Source organism: Perca flavescens, chromosome 6, assembly GCF_004354835.1.
Source record: "Perca flavescens isolate YP-PL-M2 chromosome 6, PFLA_1.0, whole genome shotgun sequence".
In the NCBI taxonomy this organism is placed as follows: domain Eukaryota; kingdom Metazoa; phylum Chordata; class Actinopteri; order Perciformes; family Percidae; genus Perca; species Perca flavescens.
Window position 1 is genome coordinate 1,182,541 of NC_041336.1, and position 22,750 is coordinate 1,205,290.

The 22,750-nt window shown below is 42.4% G+C and overlaps 1 protein-coding gene across 1 annotated transcript in view; it reads right to left on the reverse strand.

Moving 5' to 3' along the window:
• Positions 1-12,634: 12,634 nt before the first annotated feature.
• The window catches only part of LOC114556706 (complement C3), a 51,525-nt gene continuing 41,409 nt past the window's right edge, over positions 12,635-22,750 (reverse strand). The window contains exons 31-43 of the mRNA XM_028579743.1: positions 21,781-21,858; positions 21,517-21,672; positions 21,268-21,330; positions 21,013-21,094; positions 19,534-19,582; positions 19,318-19,408; positions 19,072-19,161; positions 18,883-18,985; positions 18,694-18,783; positions 15,744-15,836; positions 15,550-15,633; positions 13,642-13,783; positions 12,635-13,049 (exon numbers count right to left, since the gene is read on the reverse strand). Coding sequence (XP_028435544.1) covers positions 12,908-13,049; positions 13,642-13,783; positions 15,550-15,633; positions 15,744-15,836; positions 18,694-18,783; positions 18,883-18,985; positions 19,072-19,161; positions 19,318-19,408; positions 19,534-19,582; positions 21,013-21,094; positions 21,268-21,330; positions 21,517-21,672; positions 21,781-21,858 — 1,263 coding nt within the window. The 3' untranslated portion in view covers positions 12,635-12,907. The remainder of the gene's footprint in view (positions 13,050-13,641; positions 13,784-15,549; positions 15,634-15,743; positions 15,837-18,693; positions 18,784-18,882; positions 18,986-19,071; positions 19,162-19,317; positions 19,409-19,533; positions 19,583-21,012; positions 21,095-21,267; positions 21,331-21,516; positions 21,673-21,780; positions 21,859-22,750) is intronic.

Consider the following 22,750-nt stretch of genomic DNA (forward strand, 5'->3'; position numbering starts at 1 on the left):
ATCCACATATGTGTTGGGGACCAAGAGTCTGGTTAAACCTGATTTTAACCAAAAGGCCTCAGATTAAACTGACCTTTGGATACAGGACACACAGGTGGTCAGAGACAAAGGAACATTTGGCCAAGACAAAGGAATCTTGGCCTCCATGTAAACCCCAAAGCCAGGATAACCTCTATGCGAAGTGCCAGCCAGAAGGGAAACTCCTCACAACTGGCAGGAAGTCAAAGAACTACAAGAGTGTAGTCTTCACCCTTTCAAGAGTTTCGAGTCTTCCTATTGGTTCAGCGGGACCATAAACACAGCAGGTGGGTCTTAACCTATAAATAACCTGACCCTAGGAAACTCCCTCGTCTTCACCTGCAACTCTGTTGCTGAAAGCAAGCGCTTGTGCTGAACTTCCATTTTCTGGAGAATGTGGATTTTATTTCGGTGGATCCTTGAAAACACACCAGTGTTTTCATATCTGCAGTGAGAAGGAAACGTTTTCTTCTCAAAGTCGACTAAACTTGCCCCCTTGCTGCCTTTTTGGAGGAAGTTTCTCCGTGGCTGCTGACGAGCGCCAGGGACCCGTTCTGTTTCATTTCTGTGGAAATCTCTGGACAGAAACAAACGGACTGAACACACCGTGAGAAGGCTTACGTCTGGGCAGAGATAAGTAGTGTGTTTATTAATGAGCAAAGGGTTCGCTACCATTGTTGCCATTAATGTGATCTGATTTAATCATGTACTGGTCCATATGTGATTATTAATCTGTGCTGTGAATGTATAAATAGATCAATTATACCGTTGATTTATGTCGTGTTAAGTAGCTGGTTAAAAACCGTAAGCGCTACCTGTTAAATCACTCCTTTGACGGAGTTTAGTTACTGTCTGCGATAGAATCGCAAAAATCAGCTGTTAGCCACGGAAGTGATTATAGTGACGTTCTCCTCAGCAAAACCAAAAGTCTCAGAGTCTGTTCTAACTACACGTTAGCCCAGACCTGAGTGGCTGAGGGGAACTGGGTCATTATCGATAAATAAGATCAAAATGCCTCTTTTCTTTACTCTCCTCTTTCTCCTCTTACTAACAAACACACACACACACGCACACACACGACCGCGTAGCTCCCGAGCTAACGCTGTAGGCTAGCTTCACACGTGGAATCTGCTTATGTTCGTACAGAGCTAACACAGGAACTAGCTACCATACCGGCTAAGTGTGCGCGTTGCCTAGCAACCCCCGGCTTCTTCAGCCCTGCCCGTGCACCCAGCACCACTACCGCCCTCTTGAGGCTAAATAGTCTGTGCAGCTCACAGGAGTAGCCATTTTGGGAGTTTGTTTTATGTGTTAGAACTACGATCGACACCGCCCCCTCCCTTTTCACTCACTCTCTCCCACACACACACTCACACAGACACAGACGTGTCCATGCTGCATTGCTTTGTTTTTGCTTTGTTTTTGGTTGTGATATTATAAAAGGGTATATAAGTTTATTATTGAAGGATTATTGATTAGCTACTGATAATTGTGAACGTTAATAAATCTTATTATACTTAATTAGCAGTTGCTTGTGATTATTTGTGTACTTGTTGTAATAATTGCTGGTTAATCAGGTCCGTGCTTGGATTCACCCCTTCCTTTATTTCCTTTTTAAAGGATTACCACAGAATGAGACTGTTGCACAGTTTGATTATTGGTCCCTGACTTGCAGGGTGGTGCCCCGTTTTGATGGTTTGTCGATTTGATACAGTTATTAATAACCATATTCATAACTTTATTAATATTGATAAAACATCTTTGATAATTTACCAATGATCAAATCTGTACCCTACGAGAATCCTACATTTTGACGCGCCGTGTGAGCCTGTTAGAACCAGCGTTGTTACAATAATTATACATAATAATCCATAATTTTTGAAATAAATTATTATTTCTGAAAATATTTTTGAAAATTATAATTTTCCCGCAACATATTTAACGCCCCGTGCGAGCGTTGAATACCAGCTTTAGTGCAACATGTATGCATAATTGTGCATACCTTTTTTTTTATTTTAAATATAAAAAAAAAAAGAAATCTATTTATTTCATTTATTTGAGAAAATTAATTTTTCTGCCAAGCATACATTCAGTTGTGGTCTGTGAATTTTTCAGTGTGTACATTGGTTAGTAGACAACAACATTTTCACGCTCTACTTGAACCCTTGACAGTAACGGCTATTACTCAACTGAGGTGTCCGGGCCTCTACGGCCACCTGACACGATCGGGTTGGTGGTAAATGGTAGTAATTAGCTTAGTTAGCAGTCAAGATTTTCACGCTCTACTCGATCTTAAAGTTATTGATACTAACACTCAGATTTTTGACAGTAACAGCTATTACTCACCTGAGGTGGTGCGACTTCTGTGACCACCTGATAGAATTGGGTTGGTAATAAATGGTAGTAATAAGCTTAATTAGCAGTCAACACTTAAAACTAAAGGAACTACAGGTTAAGTCTTTCACCTGCTCCTTGAATCAACTTGTTCACAGTAAATTTTTCCTTTGTCACCACAAAGGAATTGAGCCCTGGTAGCAATCTCTTTACTAGAGGTAAAATGAGTCGCTTTGAGTACCAGAGGCTGGAGGCAAAAGCTTCCAAAGAGCCGACCGACACAGTCCTGCAGAATGTGGTCGCTTGTCTCATCCTAGACTCTGAAGAGAATAACCGTGATGGTTATGAAACTACATGCGATGAAATACTCCAGGAACTATTAGCTTACAGGGCACAGCCGTCTTGGATGCTAAAAGCTTGCATACAAGGCTTGCTTGGCCAATTGGTGCTCATCTATCAGAGCCGAACCCATCGGCAACGCGCTGTCCTCCAAGCACAGCTCGCGCTGCTGCAAGACAGCTATGAAGCTGAGCAGCGCAAAACAGCCTGGCTTAGACAGAAAGTCCAAGCCAGGCGTGATGAGGTCTCCCAGTTAGAGGAGAGCCGTGAGGACCTCTCAGCACAGCTCCGGCGTGCCAAGCAAAGAACAGCGTTCTATTCTCCTCCTCCTTGGTCTCCTCACAGTCAGAGACACAGTTTCTCTCCGCCAACTCGGCGAAAAACCCACTTGTCTTCTTCCCAGAGAAGAGACCGTTCTTGTTCCTCTTCTTCTCGTCCTCCTACTTGGAGAGACCGATCTTGTTCATCTCCGCTACCTCGGCGGAGAAAACCCTCTTCCTCACCTTCCCGGAGGAGAGATCACCACCCCCCTGCCAAAAGGGCGAGGAATGTCTTGCAACATCAGAGGAACACAGGTAGAATCAGAGTTCCGTCCACTGACAAACGGCGCGAGCCACAAAGCTCGCCATCCCGCTTTGATCAGACTCCATCCCCACTGCCAAAGGGGAGGAGCCGTCCTCCACTGAGTGACTATGATTCTCCTGTTCTGAACGACCCCACCGGCTCCAGAGACATTATCTGATCGAGCCTTGGCTGCCTGAGACTCTCCAACTACGACAGAGTGACCGGTGTGACCCAACGGAACGGGTAAGTATGCTGACACCTTCACACGTCCAAGAATCATGTGATGCTGCCTTTGACCCTGAGCCTGACCCTCCTACTACATCCAACGGTCCAGCCGACCTGGATGAACCTACTTGGCTCCCCTTGGAGCCCCCAGTCACTTCGGTCTACTCAGAGACCACGGCTAGCAGCCTAGTGAACTCCAGTAGGGAGGTGTCAGAGCTGGTCATAGGTGAGAGTTATCAAGAGCCTCTATCGGGCCGTTTGCTGGAAACAGATGCTCCACTCCGCAAGGAGACACCCCAGCTAATTTCTGATTGCAACATCCCACTTCCTGAAGAAACCATAACTTCTCCACTCGTTAAAGAGGAAGAAAACCTCTAAACCTTGTGCGGTAAAAGTGGATCAAAACTTTCACCCACTGCAATGGATACTTTGTGTAGCTCAAAGCCACACTCTGTCTGGACTCCACCCCCACGAAAGGGGAAGGGAGCTCCCGATGACTCGGTCGACACGCGTCGCTCCCCAAAACAAGGTCTGTGTCCAGCAGAACTGTCAGACTCCTCAAAGGGGCCTGAAACTGATTCGTCATCAGCAGAACTAGACCAGGGAGGTAACTTAAAGGAGCCCAGAGTGCTCCCTGAAACCACGACGCCTAGCACCTCACAAATCCCTCCCCTGATGTCCTGGGGAGACACTGCCCACAAGGGCAACGCCCACGGTACAGATACCGCAGCAGGGGAAAAATGGGGTGTGAGCACCCTAGCCCTGCTGGACTGCGTCTCCAGAGTAAGTCAGACACCTTCTAACACTTCTGCAGAAGTCGTTAAAACAATGCTTCCCTTCAGTACACCAGTACTAGCCGTAGCATTCAGTGGTAGCATTCCCAGCTACCTGCCTGATAACCGCCCATCACAAAACCTGTTTTGGTCGATATCACACCCCAGAGGATGACTCTGGTGCATCCTGGTCTCATCTGTGTAAGTGACACAGAAGACTTGGGCAGCGGTCACAACCAACTGACAGCCATCGGGGACACAGTCAGGCCCAGGTCGACACCCTGAGGCCACTTGATCCTGCAGGCAGTCTGCCAGCCCCAGACGGACAAGTCACCATCATTCATGAGCAAATGGCCATGATTCTTCCAGAGCCTGACCATGGCTCTGACTTTTCTTTGCCGCCGGCGAGCACACAGCCGCAGTCTGGCAGCCTTGACTTTTCCAACCCTCACAGGTCTTTCCTTTGCTCGCTGGACAACAGCGATGCACCGTGCCACACCTGTATGGTTAAAGGTGCACCCTTTTATGGCGCCACGCCCACAGACGCGCCCATATCACTTTGGCCAAAGAATCTTGCCGTCAGGCCAGACTTGCACCATCACTTGCGCCCACCTGACCCGCCTCCAGCTTTTGCACAGCAAAACCACTGCCTTTCTTCGGAGTCCCTGCAGACTCTCTTCAAGGTGGCTGGAGCAGGCGCCTTCTCTGTACTCCAGGGAAAGGGGGTCATACATTTATGGCCCCACTTCCAGGTAAACTTGATAGGCCCAGTTACCAGAACTGGGCGAGGTACCCAGTACCTCCTCATCGTCACGTGCAGCCTCACCATGTGGGTTGAGTGCCTTTCAGCACCCCACTGCACAGCCGTGACATCCACGGTCCTACTGAACTCCACGTTCAGTCAGACCAACTCCACATGCGATCCTCACTCCCAGGAGAAGAGCAGCTTCTGCACCTGGAAAGGGGGAGGGAGGCTTCCCCCAAGAGGATAAGACTTAAACCAGTTGAGTCATAGGGATAGCTGCATGCCTCACCTCACTCTGTTGACATGCACTTCCATCCTAAAACTTCTCAAATAGTAGTCAAACTACCTCAGAGCTTCAGTAGTAAAATTCTTTTCAGGATACCATTTACTGTTAGTTCCATTCTGCTCCTCAAGAACCCAGTGCGTGCTTTAGACTGTCAGGTGTCACAGAAAACACAACCAGGTGCTAGTAGCGAGAGATTTCATGCGAAGCATCGGTAGAGAAGGAATCTCTTCGGTCAACAAACTCAAGCCTTGTTGTAGACCCATAAATCTGCTACTAACCATATTGTGCGATCTTCACAGGTACATCTGACGTATAGTCTTGGCAGTGCAATTCAAAATTATGTAGCTCATAAGAATGAGAGATAGGACTCAATTTTATTTACCTACGCACCAGAAGACCGAATGTATACAGACTAGAGTCTGCATTGAGTATTTGTTTTGACAGTAAAACATACATGCACCAGTCCACATGTACATGCACACAGTCACATGTACATACACTGGTATTCTTTTCTGGAGTGAACCTGTTAACCCCTAACTACTTCACTTTCCTTTCCTATCTTCCTTCATTTTTGTTGTTTTTGTTTCACTATATTTTGGGTTAATGTCATATTGAAATAACTACAATGAATGTACAGGGGATAATTCATTGCTTACGTAGCGTGTCTTGTTTAAACATTTGGTGTTTAGCTACAGTTAGAATTTTGTCTGCCCAGACAACTGCCTCAATTGTCTGCCCACACACTGTAGCCTCAGTCAACATATGAACATTATGAACTTGTGAACTACTTCTCATTCCCAGGAAGGCATGGACTATGTTGATGTCAGTTTAACCTTTCCTCCCATGAACTGTATGGTCCTTGGTTTGCTCCAAAGACCGGGGACCAACCGCTCTTCAGAGCAAAAAGGGGGACTGTTGGGGACCAAGAAGCTGGTTAAACAGTGATTTGGCTCAGATTGAGTTGACTGGTGAGACACAGTGGAGGCAAGACAAAGGATCTTGGCCTACATGTGAATCCCAAAGCCAGTTTCACCAAACTCCTACAAGCCGCCACTTCACAAGATGGAGAAAGTGCATTCAAACATGAGGACGGCAAGGCAGACTGGTGGTGAGACAAAGAACTGCTTCACACCTGTGACCAGGTTGCAGTTCTCCCATTGGTCGTCGGGTCCTTGAATGCACCACCACGCCACTAGGAGGTGGAGGAAGGATAAAAGCTGTCCGTGTTTGTGTTTCTTTGCTTTCACAGTAACCCCCGGTTGCTGAAAGGAGGCACTAGTCCGGACTATCTAGCCAGCATCACCTCGCTGGTCGAGTTTTGAGCGTGACAACTTTATATCGATCTGATATACAAAGGTGATCCGAGGAAATATTGGACAAAGTATTCCCTCATCTGCAGCGGGTTTAATCAGCCTGGATTCAAGAAAAGGACGGCGTTCTGTTTCTTGTTTGGTCGACCTGGATTACGTCTCGTCCCCTCTGCTTTGGGACGAAACGGATCGTTAAACTCTGGCAAGAGTTTTAACTGACAAACAACGCACACAGTAAGAGGCTTACACAGTTCTGGGCAGATATTAGAACTAGTGCGTTTTGTTTTGTTATTAATGAGCAAAGGGTTCGCTACCATTGTTGCCATTGATGTGATCTGATTTAATCATGTACTGGTCCATATGTGATTACTAATCTGTGCTGTGAATGTAATAATTGATCAATTATACCTTTGATTTATGTCGTATTAAGTAGCTTGGTATAACTGTAATCGCTACCTGCTTAAATCACTCCTTTCAGGAGTTTAGTTACTGCCTGCGATAGAATCGCGAAAATCAGCTGATTAGCTACTGGAGTGGTTATAGTGACGTTTTCCTCAGCAAAAACAAAAGTCTCAGTCTGTCCTAAACTACACGTTAGGCCAGACCTGAGTGGCTGAGGGGAACTGGGTCATTATCGATAACTAAGATCAAAGTGCCTCTTTTCTTTACTCTTCTTCTCTTTCTCCTCTTACTAACACACACACACACACACACGACACAGGCTAGCCGCGTAGCTCCCGAGCTAACGCTGTAGGCTAGTTTCACACGTGGAATTGGCTTACGTTCGTACAGAGCTAACACAGGAACTAGCTACCATACCGGCAAAGCGTGCGCGTTGCCTAGCAACCCCCGGCTTCTTCAGCCCGGCCGTGCACCCAGCACCACTACCGCCCTCTTGAGGCTAAATAGTTTGTGCAGCTCACAGGAGTAGCCATTTTTGGAGTTGTTTCATGTGTTAGAACTACGATCGACACCGCCCCCTCCCTTTTCACTCACTCTCTCCCACACACACATTCACACAGACACAGACGTGTCCATGCTGCGTTGTTTTGTTTTTGCTTTGTTGTTGGTTGTGATATTGTAAACTGGTATATAAGTTTATTATTGAAGGATTATTGATTAGCTACTGATAATTGTGACGTTAATAAATCTTATTATACTTAATTAGCAGTTGCTTGTGATTATTTGTGTACTTGTTGTAATAATTTCTGGTCGATCAGGTCCGTGCTTGGATTCACCCAATCCCTTATTTCCATTTTAAAGGATTCCCACAGAAATGAGAATGTTCCACAGTTTGATTATTGGTCCATGACTTGCGGGGTGGTGCCCCGTTTCGATTGTTTGTCGATTTGATACAGTTATTAATAACCATATTCATAACTTTATTAATATTGAGAAAACATCTTTGATAATTTGCCAATGACCAAATCTGTACCCTACGAGAATCCTACACTGTACTTTACACTTTAAGGTAATTCTCCGTTGCCTGCTTCTTCAGCCTGTGAGAGACTCTTCAGCTCAGCAGGGCAAATTTTTACCCCCAAAAGAGGCAGACTAGGTTCAGAAAACTTTGAAAACCAACTCCTTTTGAAGCTCAACAAAAAATACTGGTGATGTGAAGTTTTTAAAAAGTGCTCCAAATATTCACAGGTTGTTTTATTTTGTCTTTTGAGACTTGATGGAGAGAAACAGAGTTGAAATTCTGATGATGTTAAGTTTAGGTTAAGTTTTATACTTGATGGAGACTTGAAATAGAGTTGTGTGAAGAATGAAATATATGGACTATAAGCACTATAAGCAGAGAATACATGTTCCTGATGACATATTCATGTCAAATTAGAACTTATACACTGAAACAAAAGTTTTTTTTACAGCCCTAAACATATGGTAATTAACAATGTTATTGTTAGAATGTTAAAATGGTTAATGTACTGCAATTAACATGAAATGTCTGTGTTATAGTTAAATAAATATTTTAAAGATATACCCAGTCTTCTTTGTTGGTTTTGCTAATGATATTTAACTCTGCAGATCACCCTGATAGATAACCAGAATTGTAAGTCAGAATGTAAACTGGGCCACAGATGGTAAGCACTATTACATTAACCTAAAACTAACTTAATTAAAATGCCACAGCCCATACTGTTTTTTTTATCGTTATGAAAGTACTTTTACTTTTAATACTTAAAGTATATTTAAAATCAGGTAATTTTTACTTTTACTTAAGTAGGGTTTTCATTGTTGTACTTTCTTTCTTTCTTTCTTTTATTTAGATCCCCATAAGCTACTCCATTAAGCAGCAGCTATTCTTCCTAGGGTCTTAATTTTTACCAAAATATTAACATCAAAGCTGTACAACAATGAAGACAATGAAGACAAATACAGAAGTGCACATAACATCTTCTAAATCATATAACTAACACACAACACAAACAACATAACCACGTAACAATATATAAGCTCTTACATGTACAAAATATTACCACTCTCTAGGTATAATATAAAATAAAAATCACATTCCCATTGCCGTAGCTCATTATGCAGTCATTATTAAAAACATAATTACAGTTACTCCAAAGTAAATAAATACAGTCTCAATCTTTTGGAAAAACTAATATTGTGCCTCTCTGAAACCAAAAATAACGGGAGCAAGTTCCATGCCACCATTGCTCTATAACATGATGTTCTTTGAAGTTGATCTGTTCGACAGACGGGTAACAAGAAACGCCCTTCACTTTATTGGCGCGTGGAATGAGTATGAATGTCACTGAAAAAAGTAAATCTTTTATAAATAATTTCTGGTACTTTTGTAATAATTATATTTTTTAAGAATTTAATAAGATAATTAATTCTGCTTCTTACATGAAACCATGTTAACTGATTGTGCATGTCCCTAATACTTGTTCTAAAAGAACAGTTAAGGACAAGCAGAGAAGCTTTATTTTGTGCAATCTGTAATCTGTTTAAATTATTCTCTGTAGTTGCAGCCCAGATGATGGAACAATAGTCCAGATGACACAAAACTATTGATTCCACCAGAATTTTCCGTATGCGAATCGGTATGGATTTCCTGCAATGGCGAACTACAGCCATACTCCTGCCCATTTTATTCAATATTAATTTCATCTGAGCGTTCCATGTCAACCTGCTGTCCACAATCACGCCGAGCAATTTAGCCTCAGCCACTTGTTCAATGATCAAACCACCAACTGACAAGTTCAAAGCAGGGGAATCTTTTAAAAGATGATTAGATCCCAACATCACACATTTACTCTTCGCAATATTAATAATTAACTTATTTTCTCTGTTCCACTTTTCAATTAATTTTAGTTCATTATTTAATACAGTATTAAGGCTGGTAGAGTCATGATCAGACACAAAAATAGTCAAGTCATCAGCATAAAGGGCAATACTGGCACACCCCAAAATAAAAGACAAATCATTAATGAAAATAGAAAATAACAGTGGTCCAAGACAACTCCCTTGAGGCACCCCACAACGCAGAACCTTTGTCTCAGAATAACTACCATTAAACAGTACAGTAAACTCCCTATTAGTAAGATAACTATAGATCCATTGGATTGCACAATTTTCAAATCCATAAGAACTTAATTTTTTCAATAATAGATCATAATCAATTAAATCAAATGCTGCACTTAGATCTAACATTACCATACCAACTAATTTTCTATCGTCAATTTCATGCAACCCATCATCCGTCATCTGAACTAAGGCTGTCGTTGTCGAGTGCCCTTTCTTATAAGCAAATATTAAAGACACAAGTGAAGCTCAGCGTAAATTCTTTCAGGAAGACGTCATTACCACAATCACTACTCATTCTGAAATCAAATCAGCTGTTCAAGAAGTGACGTGTCAGTTAAACCAATCAGACTCGGCCACGAGATTCAAGGGCCAATCACAGCCTTACAACTCTGCTTTAAATCTCTTCTCTTCTTGTGCTGTCAGCTGTCGTTTCAGGCAAAGCGCCTGAATGTCTGGGCTCCATCGGGGGGTTATGTTCCTATTCCCTACCCCTTTTAAGAAGATTATTTCGATGGAGTCCAATCTCCAAAAGACTTTGTACATTCAATATCATACAGTTGTACAATAAATATCTTTGCATATCTGCAAACGACGTCTCTCCTGATTGAAATACATCCGATTGACAAAAAGCTGTGACACTGTTCACCCAAAAGAAAAGTTGGCAAACTTTTCAAAGTAAAGTACTTTTAGTAAAGTAAATATATTTCTGGTTATTTGTACTTTTACTTAAGTACTGAGATTCACTACTTCCTCCACCACTGTTACTGATGGCTGCACTCCACTTAGGAGAGACCCTGGTATTAAACCATTAATGATGGCTGCATTCCACTTAGGAGAGGTCCTGGTATTAAACCATTACTGATGGCTGCATTCCACTTAGGAGAGACCCTGGTACTAAACCATTAATGATGGCTGCACTCCACTTAGGAGAGACCCTGGTATTAAACCATTAATGATGGCTGCATTCCACTTAGGAGAGACCCTGGTATTAAACCATTACGGATGGCTGCATTCCACTTAGGAGAAGTCCTGGTATTAAACCATTACTGATGGCTGCATTCCACTTAGGAGAGACCCTGGTATTAAACCATTAATGATGGCTGCATTCCACTTAGGAGAGACCCTGGTATTAAACCATTAATGATGGCTGCACTCCACTTAGGAGAGACCCTGGTATTAAACCATTAATGATGGCTGCATTCCACTTAGGAGAGACCCTGGTATTAAACCATTACTGATGGCTGCATTCCACTTAGGAGAGGTCCTGGTATTAAACCATTACTGATGGCTGCATTCCACTTAGGAGAGACCCTGGTATTAAACCATTACTGATGGCTGCATTCCACTTAGGAGAGGTCCTGGTATTAAACCATTACTGATGGCTGCATTCCACTTAGGAGAGACCCTGGTATTAAACCATTACTGATGGCTGCATTCCACTTAGGAGAGGTCCTGGTATTGGGCATGCTGACTCACTGAAATATCTTACTGGAACACTTGATGGAATTGAGCCATCGTTAAGATTATCATTATTATTTCATCTGTGCTTTTCCTACTATGACAAGTCAACATGTCTGCTGTGAAAAAGGTCCATTGCACAAAGCAATGAAACCTGCAAGAGATCGGGATCATCATGAAGACTTTTTTCAAGTGATTTCTTTGCTAAACCAGCTAATAAAACCACAGCATTTCAGTTACACAGTTTTATTTTTAAAGATTTTATTGTGTGGGCATTTAATTCTATAGGACAGCTGAAGACATGAAAGAGGAGGGGGGGGGGAGGTGACATGCAGGAAAGGGCCACAAGGAGGAGTCAAACCCAGGGCGGCTGCATCAAGGACTGAACCTCTATACATGGGCACCCTCTCTACCAGGTGAGCTATCCTGTCGCCCACTTTTGTTTTTGACAGTGGTTTTACAATAGCTTAAAATGTCAGCTTTATTACTGCTGCAGGTATCGTTAATTGATCTACATGAGCGTATATATCCTGAATCACAACCAAAATAACAGTAATCAGTGTCTATTTTTCAAACAAAGACAATGCTCATTAAAGGTGCCGTAGGTAGGATTGTGAAGATCCAGGACTTAGCCAAAACATTTGAACATCAACAACTTGGCAGCATGGTGGCCCTATGGTTAACACTGTGCCCTCACCGCAAGAAAGTTTTGGTTTCGAATCCAGGTCTTTCCGGGCCTTTCGGTGTGGAGTTTGCATGTTCTCCCCATGTTTGTGTGGGTTTCCCCCACCATCAAAAACATGTACTAGGTTCTCCAGTCAGTGCCCTTGAGCAAGGCACTGGCTCAGATCTGGAGTTGGTCCCTGGGCGCTGTAAATGGCTGCCCACTGCTCCCTTGAGGGATGGGTTAAATGCAGAGAATGAATTTCGCTACATTTATGTGTATGTGACAATAAAGTACCTTTACCTTTACTTCTCAGTCCCTCCCCCACTTTCCGCTGAAACCCCTCCCCCCCCCCCCCGCCCTGATGGGAGCTAATGCAAATCCCACTCCAGGCTATAGGTGGTGCCAGAGGATCTGGATTTATTTTTAAATGACCTGCTTCATGTAGTTCTACTTGAACATAGGGTCAGTTTCAGCAAATATGACAGAAAGGTAGTTTTATGTCTTTCCTACTGCACCTTTAAGACCATTACATTTTAATCAATACAGTGGAACATTGTGAGCCATCATATCCCATAGCAGGGAATGTTTTACATAATAAGAATGATGCAAATTAAAAAACTATTTTAAATGGACAATGGAGTTTCACTACTGCTGACACCCAAAGATCTCGTACTGTTGAACCATCTCCTCCAAGCCCAAACAAGTGATTCTGTGTTCCTCAGTTTGACACTCAGCTTCTGTGGGCCAGTACTCGATCCAGGTTCTCTCTCCAAGCACATACTGATACCTGAGGAGAGGAAAGCACAGTGAAAAATACACATCTGTAACACTGTTACACAACATTAACCCTTATGTCCAATCTGACCCATTTTCACAAAGTTTCTACATAAAAAATTTGTGTTTCTTTCAACCAAATTGTCCAAAAAATAATGTGGATGGTTCCATACAACGTTTTTCACAAAAAAATAAATGATCACTTCACTTCTTTCATTGAATTTGGGTCTTTTATTCAATATTATAGCATTTGAAAAAAGAAAAATGATAAAAGAACGTTGAAAAAAACCTACGAAACCATAAACAAAAAGTGCAGAAAAAAATCTACAAAAACGTCGGGGAAGTAAGAAAACGGTTGCAAAAACTGAAAAAAAAAAAAAAGATACAAAACTGTTACAAAAGATTTTTAAATTTTGACCCCAAAAAACCAAAAGTTGCACAATCGACGGGAAGACAACATAAGGGTTAAAATCCTCTTCACCTCTTCCCACAATAACTATCAATAGTGACAGTAACACACACTTGAGTACTAGAAAGGCTTTGATTTACTAATAGAAAATGTTGAATGCAAACTCCACAAACATTCACACAAAGAACAAACTTACAATTGATGGTCATCTCTGTGAATATCTTTGGACGAGCCCATGATAAGGTAGGTTTTGCCCGTCTCCAGCACTAAAGACTCTCTGCAGTAGGGATAACGGAGGAATGTGCGCTGTTTATTCAGAGGACCCACATCAGTACTTCCTGTAATTCAAGTATAGGAGAACAGAGAAAAGGTAAGGATTAAATGCATAGCTAACGGTGTAGTATAAAACATTGTGTTGTACTCTCATATTCCCACTGAACTCATGCTTAAAGAAATAGTTGGACATTTGGGGAAATACTTATTTGCCTTCTTGCTGAGAGTTAGATTGATACCTCTAATAAAACCACTCTTATGACTGCGTAGCTTACATGCAACTTAGCTTAGCACGAAGACTGAAAACAGGGGAAAACGGCTAGCCTGGCTCTGCACAAAGAACAAAATCCACCTACCAGCACTTCTAGTTTTGTTTGTTTAATCTGTACAACAAAATGACAATTTGCAATATATTTATTCTTTTTTTTTTTTTAAGATAATTTTTTTCGGCATTTTAGGCCTTTATTTATAAAGGTCAGCTGAAGAGATGAAAGGGGAGAGAGAGAAGGGGAATGACATGCAGCAAAGGACCGCAGGATGGAGTCATACCCGGGGCCGCTGCGTCGACGAGTAATCCTCTATATATGGGTGCCCGACAATTTGCATTTCATAAGGGGGTCAACTGGTCAATTTCTTGGCCAGGACCAATAACCTCTGGAGTGTCCACTGGTTGCCTGACAATGCAAGCTAACTTAGCTGGCTGCTAGAGGTAGCTTCATTCTCATCTAACTCTCTGCAAGAAAGCATTTAAGTTCATTTTGAACAATCATTTTTCTGTCTGATTGGAAACACCACTGAGTCTGACCAAGGTTCATGTTTTTGTTACATTGTAACATTTGATCTGGTAAGTTTTGATTTCAGACTGCATCTATACGTGACAAAACTACGTCCTGCCTGCCATCACATACTTATACATATATATATATATATATATATATATATATATATATATATATATATATATATATATATATATATATATATATATATATATATATATATATATATATATATATATATATATATATATACATATATATATATATATATATATATATATATATATATATATATATATATATATATATATATATATATATATTGATTGGTTTGTAGACGGGCGTCCCCTATCCTGTCTGTGTCAGAGATTTTCCAGCTAACTGTTACTCTCTCCTACTAACTGCTGCTCTCTCCTACTGACTGCTGCTCTCTCCTACTGACTGCTGCTCTCCCTACTGACTGCTGCTCTCTCCCTACTGACTGCTGCTCTCCCCTACTGACTGCTGCTCTCTCCTACTGACTGCTACTCTCTCCTACTGACTGCTACTCTCTCCTACTGACTGCTGCTCTCTCCTACTGACTGCTACTCTCTCCTACTGACTGCTACTCTCTCCTACTGACTGCTGCTCTCTCCTACTGACTGCTACTCTCTCCTACTGACTGCTACTCTCTCCTACTGACTGCTGCTCTCTCCTACTGACTGCTGCTCTCTCCCTACTGACTGCTACTCTCTCCTACTGACTGCTACTCTCCTACTGACTGCTGCTCTCTCCTACTGACTGCTACTCTCTCCTACTGACTGCTACTCTCTCCTACTGACTGCTGCTCTCTCCTACTGACTGCTGCTCTCTCCTACTGACTGCTGCTCTCTCCTACTGACTCCGAGGCACCTTTCTCACCTGCAATTTTGCATGAGGTAGGTGTGAAAACGCCCTGAGATTCAATGTGCCCAAACCATTTCAGAAAGAAATTGTTATGTCACTATCACCTTTAAGGGAGCTTGGAAAAACATCAGTGTCTTGTACATTTCAGGCAGTTCAAAGATAAATACCTTCTTTGATGACTTCCAGTACCTTCCCTTTGTAAATGTCAGTGGACAAATGTTCTTCAAAACCTTCCAGTCTCACTTTGTACGCTGAGGACAGACAAGTTGTTAGCAGATTGTAAGGTCACTTACTCACACTAACATACAAAATTTTTTTGGGATAAAAGTGCTTCATGAATACAATCCATTCACACTCTTACCATAATCTATTATGCTGGTCTGTTCACTCTCACAGATCTTAGCTGTTCGCTCATCATTGGTGATTTTCTCCTTGTTCTGCATACTGCAGTTCTCTGGAAATACACAATAGGCACTACGTAAATACACAACTGACCAAAAAAAATGTGTATGTGTGTGGATTAGAGTGCCGATAGGGCCGCATCTTTCTGTCCGACCCCAATCCGAGTCCGACAGACATTAAGATATTTCTGTCTGAGCCCGACCTGAGCCTGACACAGTTAAAATATATATTTTTTTCTATTTGTTTGTGTTGAAAGCTTTTGTAATATTTATGGACAGGATATCGAGGCGTAGTCGGGGTGGGGAGGGGTTGCAGTTCGGTGGGCTGGGGATCTCATCGCTGCTCTTTGCAGATGATGTGGTCCTGATGGCATCATTGGCCTGTGTCCTTCAGCACTCACTGGATCGGTTTGCAACCGAGAGTGAAGGAGTTGGGATGAGGATCAGCACCTCTAAATCTGAGGCCATGGTTCTCAGCAGGAAACAGATGGAATGCCTTCTCCAGGTAGGGAATGAGTCCTTACCCCAAGTGAAGGACTTCAAGTACCTTGGGGTTTTGTTCGCGAGTGAGGGGACAATGGAGCGGGAGATTGGTCGGAGAGTCGGCGCAGCGGGTGCGGTATTACATTCAATCTATCGCACCGTTGTGACGAAAAGAGAGCTGAGCCAGAAGGCAAAAATGTCGATCTACCGGTCAGTTTTCGTTCCTACCCTCACCTATGGTCATGAAGGCTGGGTCATGACCGAAAGCGGCCGAAATGGGTTTCCTCAGGAGGGTGGCTGGCGTCTCCCTTAGAGATAGGGTGAGAAGCTCAGTCATCCGTGAGGAGCTCGGAGTAGAGCCGCTGCTCCTTTGCGTCGAAAGGAGCCAGTTGAGGTGGTTCGGGCATCTGGTAAGGATGCCCCCTGGGCGCCTCCCTAGGGAGGTGTTCCAGGCACGTCCAGCTGGGAGGAGGCCTCGGGGAAGACCCAGGACTAGGTGGAGGGATTATATCTCCAACCTGGCCTGGGAACGCCTCGGGATCCCCCAGTCGGAGCTGGTTAATGTTGCTCGGGAGAGGGAAGTTTGGGGTCCCCTGCTGGAGATGCTCCCCCCGCGACCCGACACCGGATAAGCGGACGAAGATGGATGGATGGCTTTTATTATGCAACTGTAGGAAGTCATTCGGAAATGTCAACAGATGAACTCAAGTTAACACAGGCGCGCACAAGTAGCCTAATATGCGTGTGTTTCATTGTCACAGCTACATGAACAAATATTTCGCACAAAGGAAGATGGATGTTAGGGTAATATTTTAGATTTATTTTAATTAAATCAAATTGAACCTTTGCGTCAAGTGAAACAGTCCCATCGGCTAACCAACCTAATACGCTTTTTTTAAATTTAAAGTGTTCAATGCCTTGGTTGGGCTGATGTGACCGAGCCTGACCCAAACACAAACATAATTTTTAAATATCTGTCCAAACCCAGGTCGGGTACCGTTGGGCTCGGGTTGGCTATCCATCCTCTAGTGTGGATGGGTTGATGCGTGAGTGCAACTGTATCTGATACACAATTTAAGTATGTTAGTGAGTTGTTTTTAAGTATTATAATGAGTTATTCTTTAGCTAGCCCGCTGCTCCGACAATACTTGATCCTGCAGGTGCTTGTTGCCTTGGTGGAACATTGTGATGATTATTTTACAATTTACAATCTGATATTTTACTAAAAACAATTTCATTCTAAGCCATCTCCTTCACCAGATCTTAAAAAGACACTCTATTGGAGATACAGTATACCGTACCATCTCAAGTAGTACTACGCAGCCTGAGAAAATACTTATACATTGTCCTCTGTAGCTCTGAAATAAAGGTTAGATCAGGCCCAAAAAACATCAAGCCTAACCCTACCCAAGCCCATGAACGTTGTGTCCGAGTTGTTTCCAACTAAGATGTGACAGCATATCAGCATTGTCATTTTGAGCATATTTGCATTTAGCCCAAACGTGCTGCTGTACATCATAGCCACACCCTAAAACACCCCTGCTTTATTGCTGGTTTTAAAATCAATGTGATTTTAATTCTAAAAAATTACATCATTCTGTGTTCTGAGAATAAACTCATTATGAAAAATGTTTACTGAGGTAATAAATCAAGTGAGAAGTGGATCACTTTCTCATAGACCGAACTCCTTTTGCAACAGTATGTGTCGCCCCCTGCTGGAATTCAGAGAAAATGCAGGTTTAAGGAGTCTCTCCCTGCAGGAATTCAGATATAATACAGGTTTAAGGCACTTCCGCCCTTGCAGCACTTTGCCGAACCGGATGCTTTGTCCATTAATATTTACAGTCAATGGCTAGAATATCCCTTTCATATTGGAGGGTCTGGGTGTCCTCCCCCATTGAAGTTTTGAGCATTAACGACTTCATTTCCTGTATTCAGATACACTTTTATGCACCAATTTACGGTGAAAATACCTTTATTTAGCCTATGTGAGGAAGAAAAACACAGATGACAATTCAAAATACATCAAAAATATAATGGAAAGTATGTTTTTGCGTGTCATTGGGCATTTTTAAGTGGGTATATGGAAATCCTGGAGATTTCTTAGTGGGTATACTGCGTATACCTGTGTATCACGTAGACTACACCACTGGTACAGCCTCTAAGAGCCACTAGCATGACTGTAGACTCTTAATCTTGTTTAATCTTCTCTTGGCCTTAAGTCCCCCAACTTTATTGAGGTATAATAATAAATTGCTGCAGTTTACAGACGATGCAGGATGATAAGCCCCACCTGATGGATCAATGCTTTATCTCTATGAGGCACCATGTTAATGTTGGGTTTAGGTGTTTGTTCAAGAATTTCAGATATAACCAATTTATGTTTACAGACAACAGATTAGATCAGTTTGACATCATCCTGGTTACCTTCTGCACATCTGCATGTGTCACTTGTACAGAGACGCTGTAGCTCTCCAGCTTTCCTCTCTGGATGGTAGAATTTGACACAATGTATTTCTGCAATGGGAAAGAAAGATTTCAGAAAATACTATGACATCTATTGGCAGCAATGCACATGGAGGCATTATATGTGGTCAAAGTTTCTCTGAGACTCACGGTTATAGTATTCATAGATAGACACAGCAGCTGGTTGTGTGAATCCCACTTTCATCTCCTGATGGATCCTAAAAGTGATCTCCTCTGTGTGTGTGTGAGGAACCTGTGGACCAATGGGAGATGGAGATAATGACAGGAGGAACAAGGCAGAGAGATAAAGTCCAGAGGAAGGAAACAGTGATGTCTCACCTTGTCCAGGTAGATGATGAGTGAGCCTCTTTCTGACAGGACTTTGTTCATCTCATATTTTGGAAATATGTGGGCTCGTCCTTTAGACAACTGCGCACACACACACACATACACACACAAACAGAGTCAGATAACTTTCTGAAACATGTTCCTCCCAACCACAAACACTGACTGAACTGTATGTGGATGTGGATAAATGATGTGTTTTATATATGTATTGTGTATAATGTATTGGTATTTTCTTACTAAGTCCAGGTCAGCTGTGTTAACGGTGAAGCCAGTTGGCAAACCAATATCCAGGATTGACATGGATGCATCCCTCTCTTTGTCCTTATACCTGTACACAGCATGAATGGAATAATTAAATAACAGCATAGAAAAGATGGAGATAAAAAAAGCTAAAATCCTTTAAGAATTCAAAATTCTACATTTGTTCAGTCATGACTTCTTGATTATACTCACAAAAACTCTATTTTCAGCTTGTATATTTTCTCGTCCTCATCCATTTTCTCTGCAGGAGCAAAATAATGTATATATTAGTGCTGTCAAACGATTAAAATAATTCATTGCGATTAATCGCATTAATGTCAGTTAGCTCGCAATTAATCGCAGTTAATTTATCTATTCTAAATGTCCCTTGATTTCTTTTAGTCCAATTATTGTTTCTCATTTTAATGCTCTAATCAACATGGAAAAGTGGATCAGCTTGCTTTGTGCTTTTGTCGCCTGGCTTTGACGAAGGGGCGGAGAATTCGCATCAGCTGTGTGCTTGCCCATCAGCTGTGTGCTCGGTCATCAGCTGTGAGCTCGGTCATCAGCTGTGTGCTTGGCCATCAGATGTGTGGTTGGCCATTAGCTGTGTGCTTGGCCATCAGCTGTGTGCTTGGCCATCAGCTGTGTGCTTGGCCATTAGCTGTGTGCTCGGTCATCAGCTGTGAGCTCGGTCATCAGCTGTGTGCTTGGCCATCAGATGTGTGGTTGGCCATTAGCTGTGTGCTCGGTCATCAGCTGTGTGCTTGGCCATCAGCTGTGTGCTTGGCCATTAGCTGTGTGCTTGGCCATCAGCTGTGTGCTTGGCCATCAGCTGTGTGCTTGGCTATCAGATGTGTGCTTGGCCATTAGCTGTGTGCTTGGCCATCAGCTGTGTGCTTGGCCATCAGCTGTGTGCTTGGCTATCAGATGTGTGCTTGGCCATTAGCTGTGTGCTTGGCCATCAGCTGTGTGCTTGGCCATCAGATGTGTGCTTGGCCATCAGCTGTGTGCTTGGCCATTAGCTGTGTGCTTGGCCATCAGATGTGTGCTTGGCCATTAGCTGTGTGCTTGGCCATCAGATGTGTGCTTGGCCATTAGCTGTGTGCTTGGCCATCAGATGTGTGCTTGGCCATTAGCTGTGTGCTCGGCCATTAGCTTAGTGGAGAGTGTTTTTATGATGTGAGTAAAGTAATGCTTTCATGTATTATTCTGTATATATTTTAAGAACTTTTGTAAGTATAACATCAACCTGTCCAGGGACTGCGGGTGGAAATTAGCATTTTTTGCTATAACCTGGCACATTAAATCTCTTCTTTTTTAGACTGTTTTTCATTAGCCTACTACTACTCTTTGGCCGGCCGGCTGCAAGCCCAAACAAGTGTGTGCGGCACGCCTGTTGTTTAGTTTCTGGTCTAGCTAGATCCGGTGTGGTGTTTTTCTAATGTTACTAGTTGTTGTAACAATATATTAAAAAAACTACTAAGTTTGCTAGGCCAAAAAGAACGTTAATCTTGTGATAAAAAATGTATGCCGTTAATAACGCGTTTCACTGACAGCACTAGTAAATAGTAATTAAGTATTTTGTTTATTTGTTTCTCATAAGGTAAGGTACCTTATGTTGTTTGTGCCTAAACACATAACCATAACACATAACGATGAATGAAGAAAGAGACAGAAAGACTAAATTACCTGGCAGGAGCTGCACTGATAAGTTAAACTTCTGACAGTCACTTTCCTTTTCTTTAGGCAGAGCGTAATACAGAGACACCATCTGGCAGACAGATACAAGTGCATCTTTATATGTGATGAACTCATAGACATCTGTTTTAAAAATATAATCCAAACAAGATACCACAAATATTTGATCTCTAATGAGATTAAAAAAAGAGACACTTTAATAATCAACTGAGGATAAAACTCAGAACAATAATAACTTTAACTTACTTTCACCGTTGCTTCTCCTGTACCCTCGGCTTTTACCGTCACATTCTGGTTTATATCATTGATCTATGGGACACACACACACAGACACACACACACACACACAGACACACACAGAGAGACACACACACACAGAGACACACACACAGACACAAACACACACACACAGTCAGGGATCAGCAGAAGAAACAGACAAAGAACATCAGGAATGATGATATTAATGAGCTACTATGTGTTTGGGTGTTTTCTCACTTTAGATGTTCTGGTGGTGTAGTGGTTGTCCCTGTTGAAGTTGAACTTTTCAGGCTTTGACCTGCCCGGCAACAGGATATCCACAGTCAGATTATACTCTGGTTCTTTAGCACTAGTCCAGTACTCCGCTATAGCCTGGTACACCATTATAGTAGCCTAGAGAGAGAGAAAGAGTGAAGGACGGGAACAACATTTAGAAGAAAAATAGGATATGGGCTAACATAAGCTGCAGAATAATAAGATGGAGAGAGCGGTCTATGTTACCTGAGTTGATCCAAAGCCTCCGTACACCATTTGCTGCGTGTTGAACCATCTCACAACAGGTTTGGCTTCTTCAAATGCCTTTATTAACAGAAGACAAGTCAATGGTTGAAATTCTCTGTTTGACACGATCAAACAGCAGAGACTTGATACTTGGACTTTCCACCTTTGTGTCATTATTGTGTGATTATGCAGAGCAGGACGCTCAAATCAGTCCCTTGTTTTTTATAACTATGTCATAATATGCAGTATATAACCTTTATTTTTCTAGGAAACCACATTGAGATTAAAACCTCTTTTGCAATAATAAGACTTGGCCATATAACAAGGTCACATAGAAAGCATACAACAACAATAAATCACAACAGTAACAATAGGTACCACCAAAATTATTTCAAGTTTAAATGTCCCATGGCATGAAAATGTCACTTTATGAGGTTTTTTAACATTAATATGAGTTCCCCCAGCCTGCCTATGGTCCCCCAGTGGCTAGAAATGGTGAAAGGTGTAAACTGAGCCCTGGGTATCCTGCTCTGACTTTGAGAAAATGAAAGCTCAGATGGGCCAATCAGGAATCTTCTTCTTATGAGGTCATACAGTAAGGGGAAAGGTTACCTCCCCTTTCTCTGCTTTGCCCTCCCAGAGAATTTGGCCCACCCATGAGAGAGAGAGAGACATCATGGCTTTCAAACGAGCAAAGTGGCAGTTGGTCAAGCCCACCCCCCCCCCGCCCTCCACCTTGCCCCCCCCCTCTCCTTCTCAATAGCTACTGACACAGAAATGGCACATCCTAAGGAAAGATCATTGTGGGACTGGCTCTAGTGGCTGTAATTCTGCACCAAGGCTGAATTTCAGGAAAGAGACTTCAGATACAGTATTAGGGGACCACTAAGGTCTATATAAAAGAGACTTCAGATACAGTATTAGGGGACCACTAAGGTCTATATAAAAGAGACTTCAGATACAGTATTAG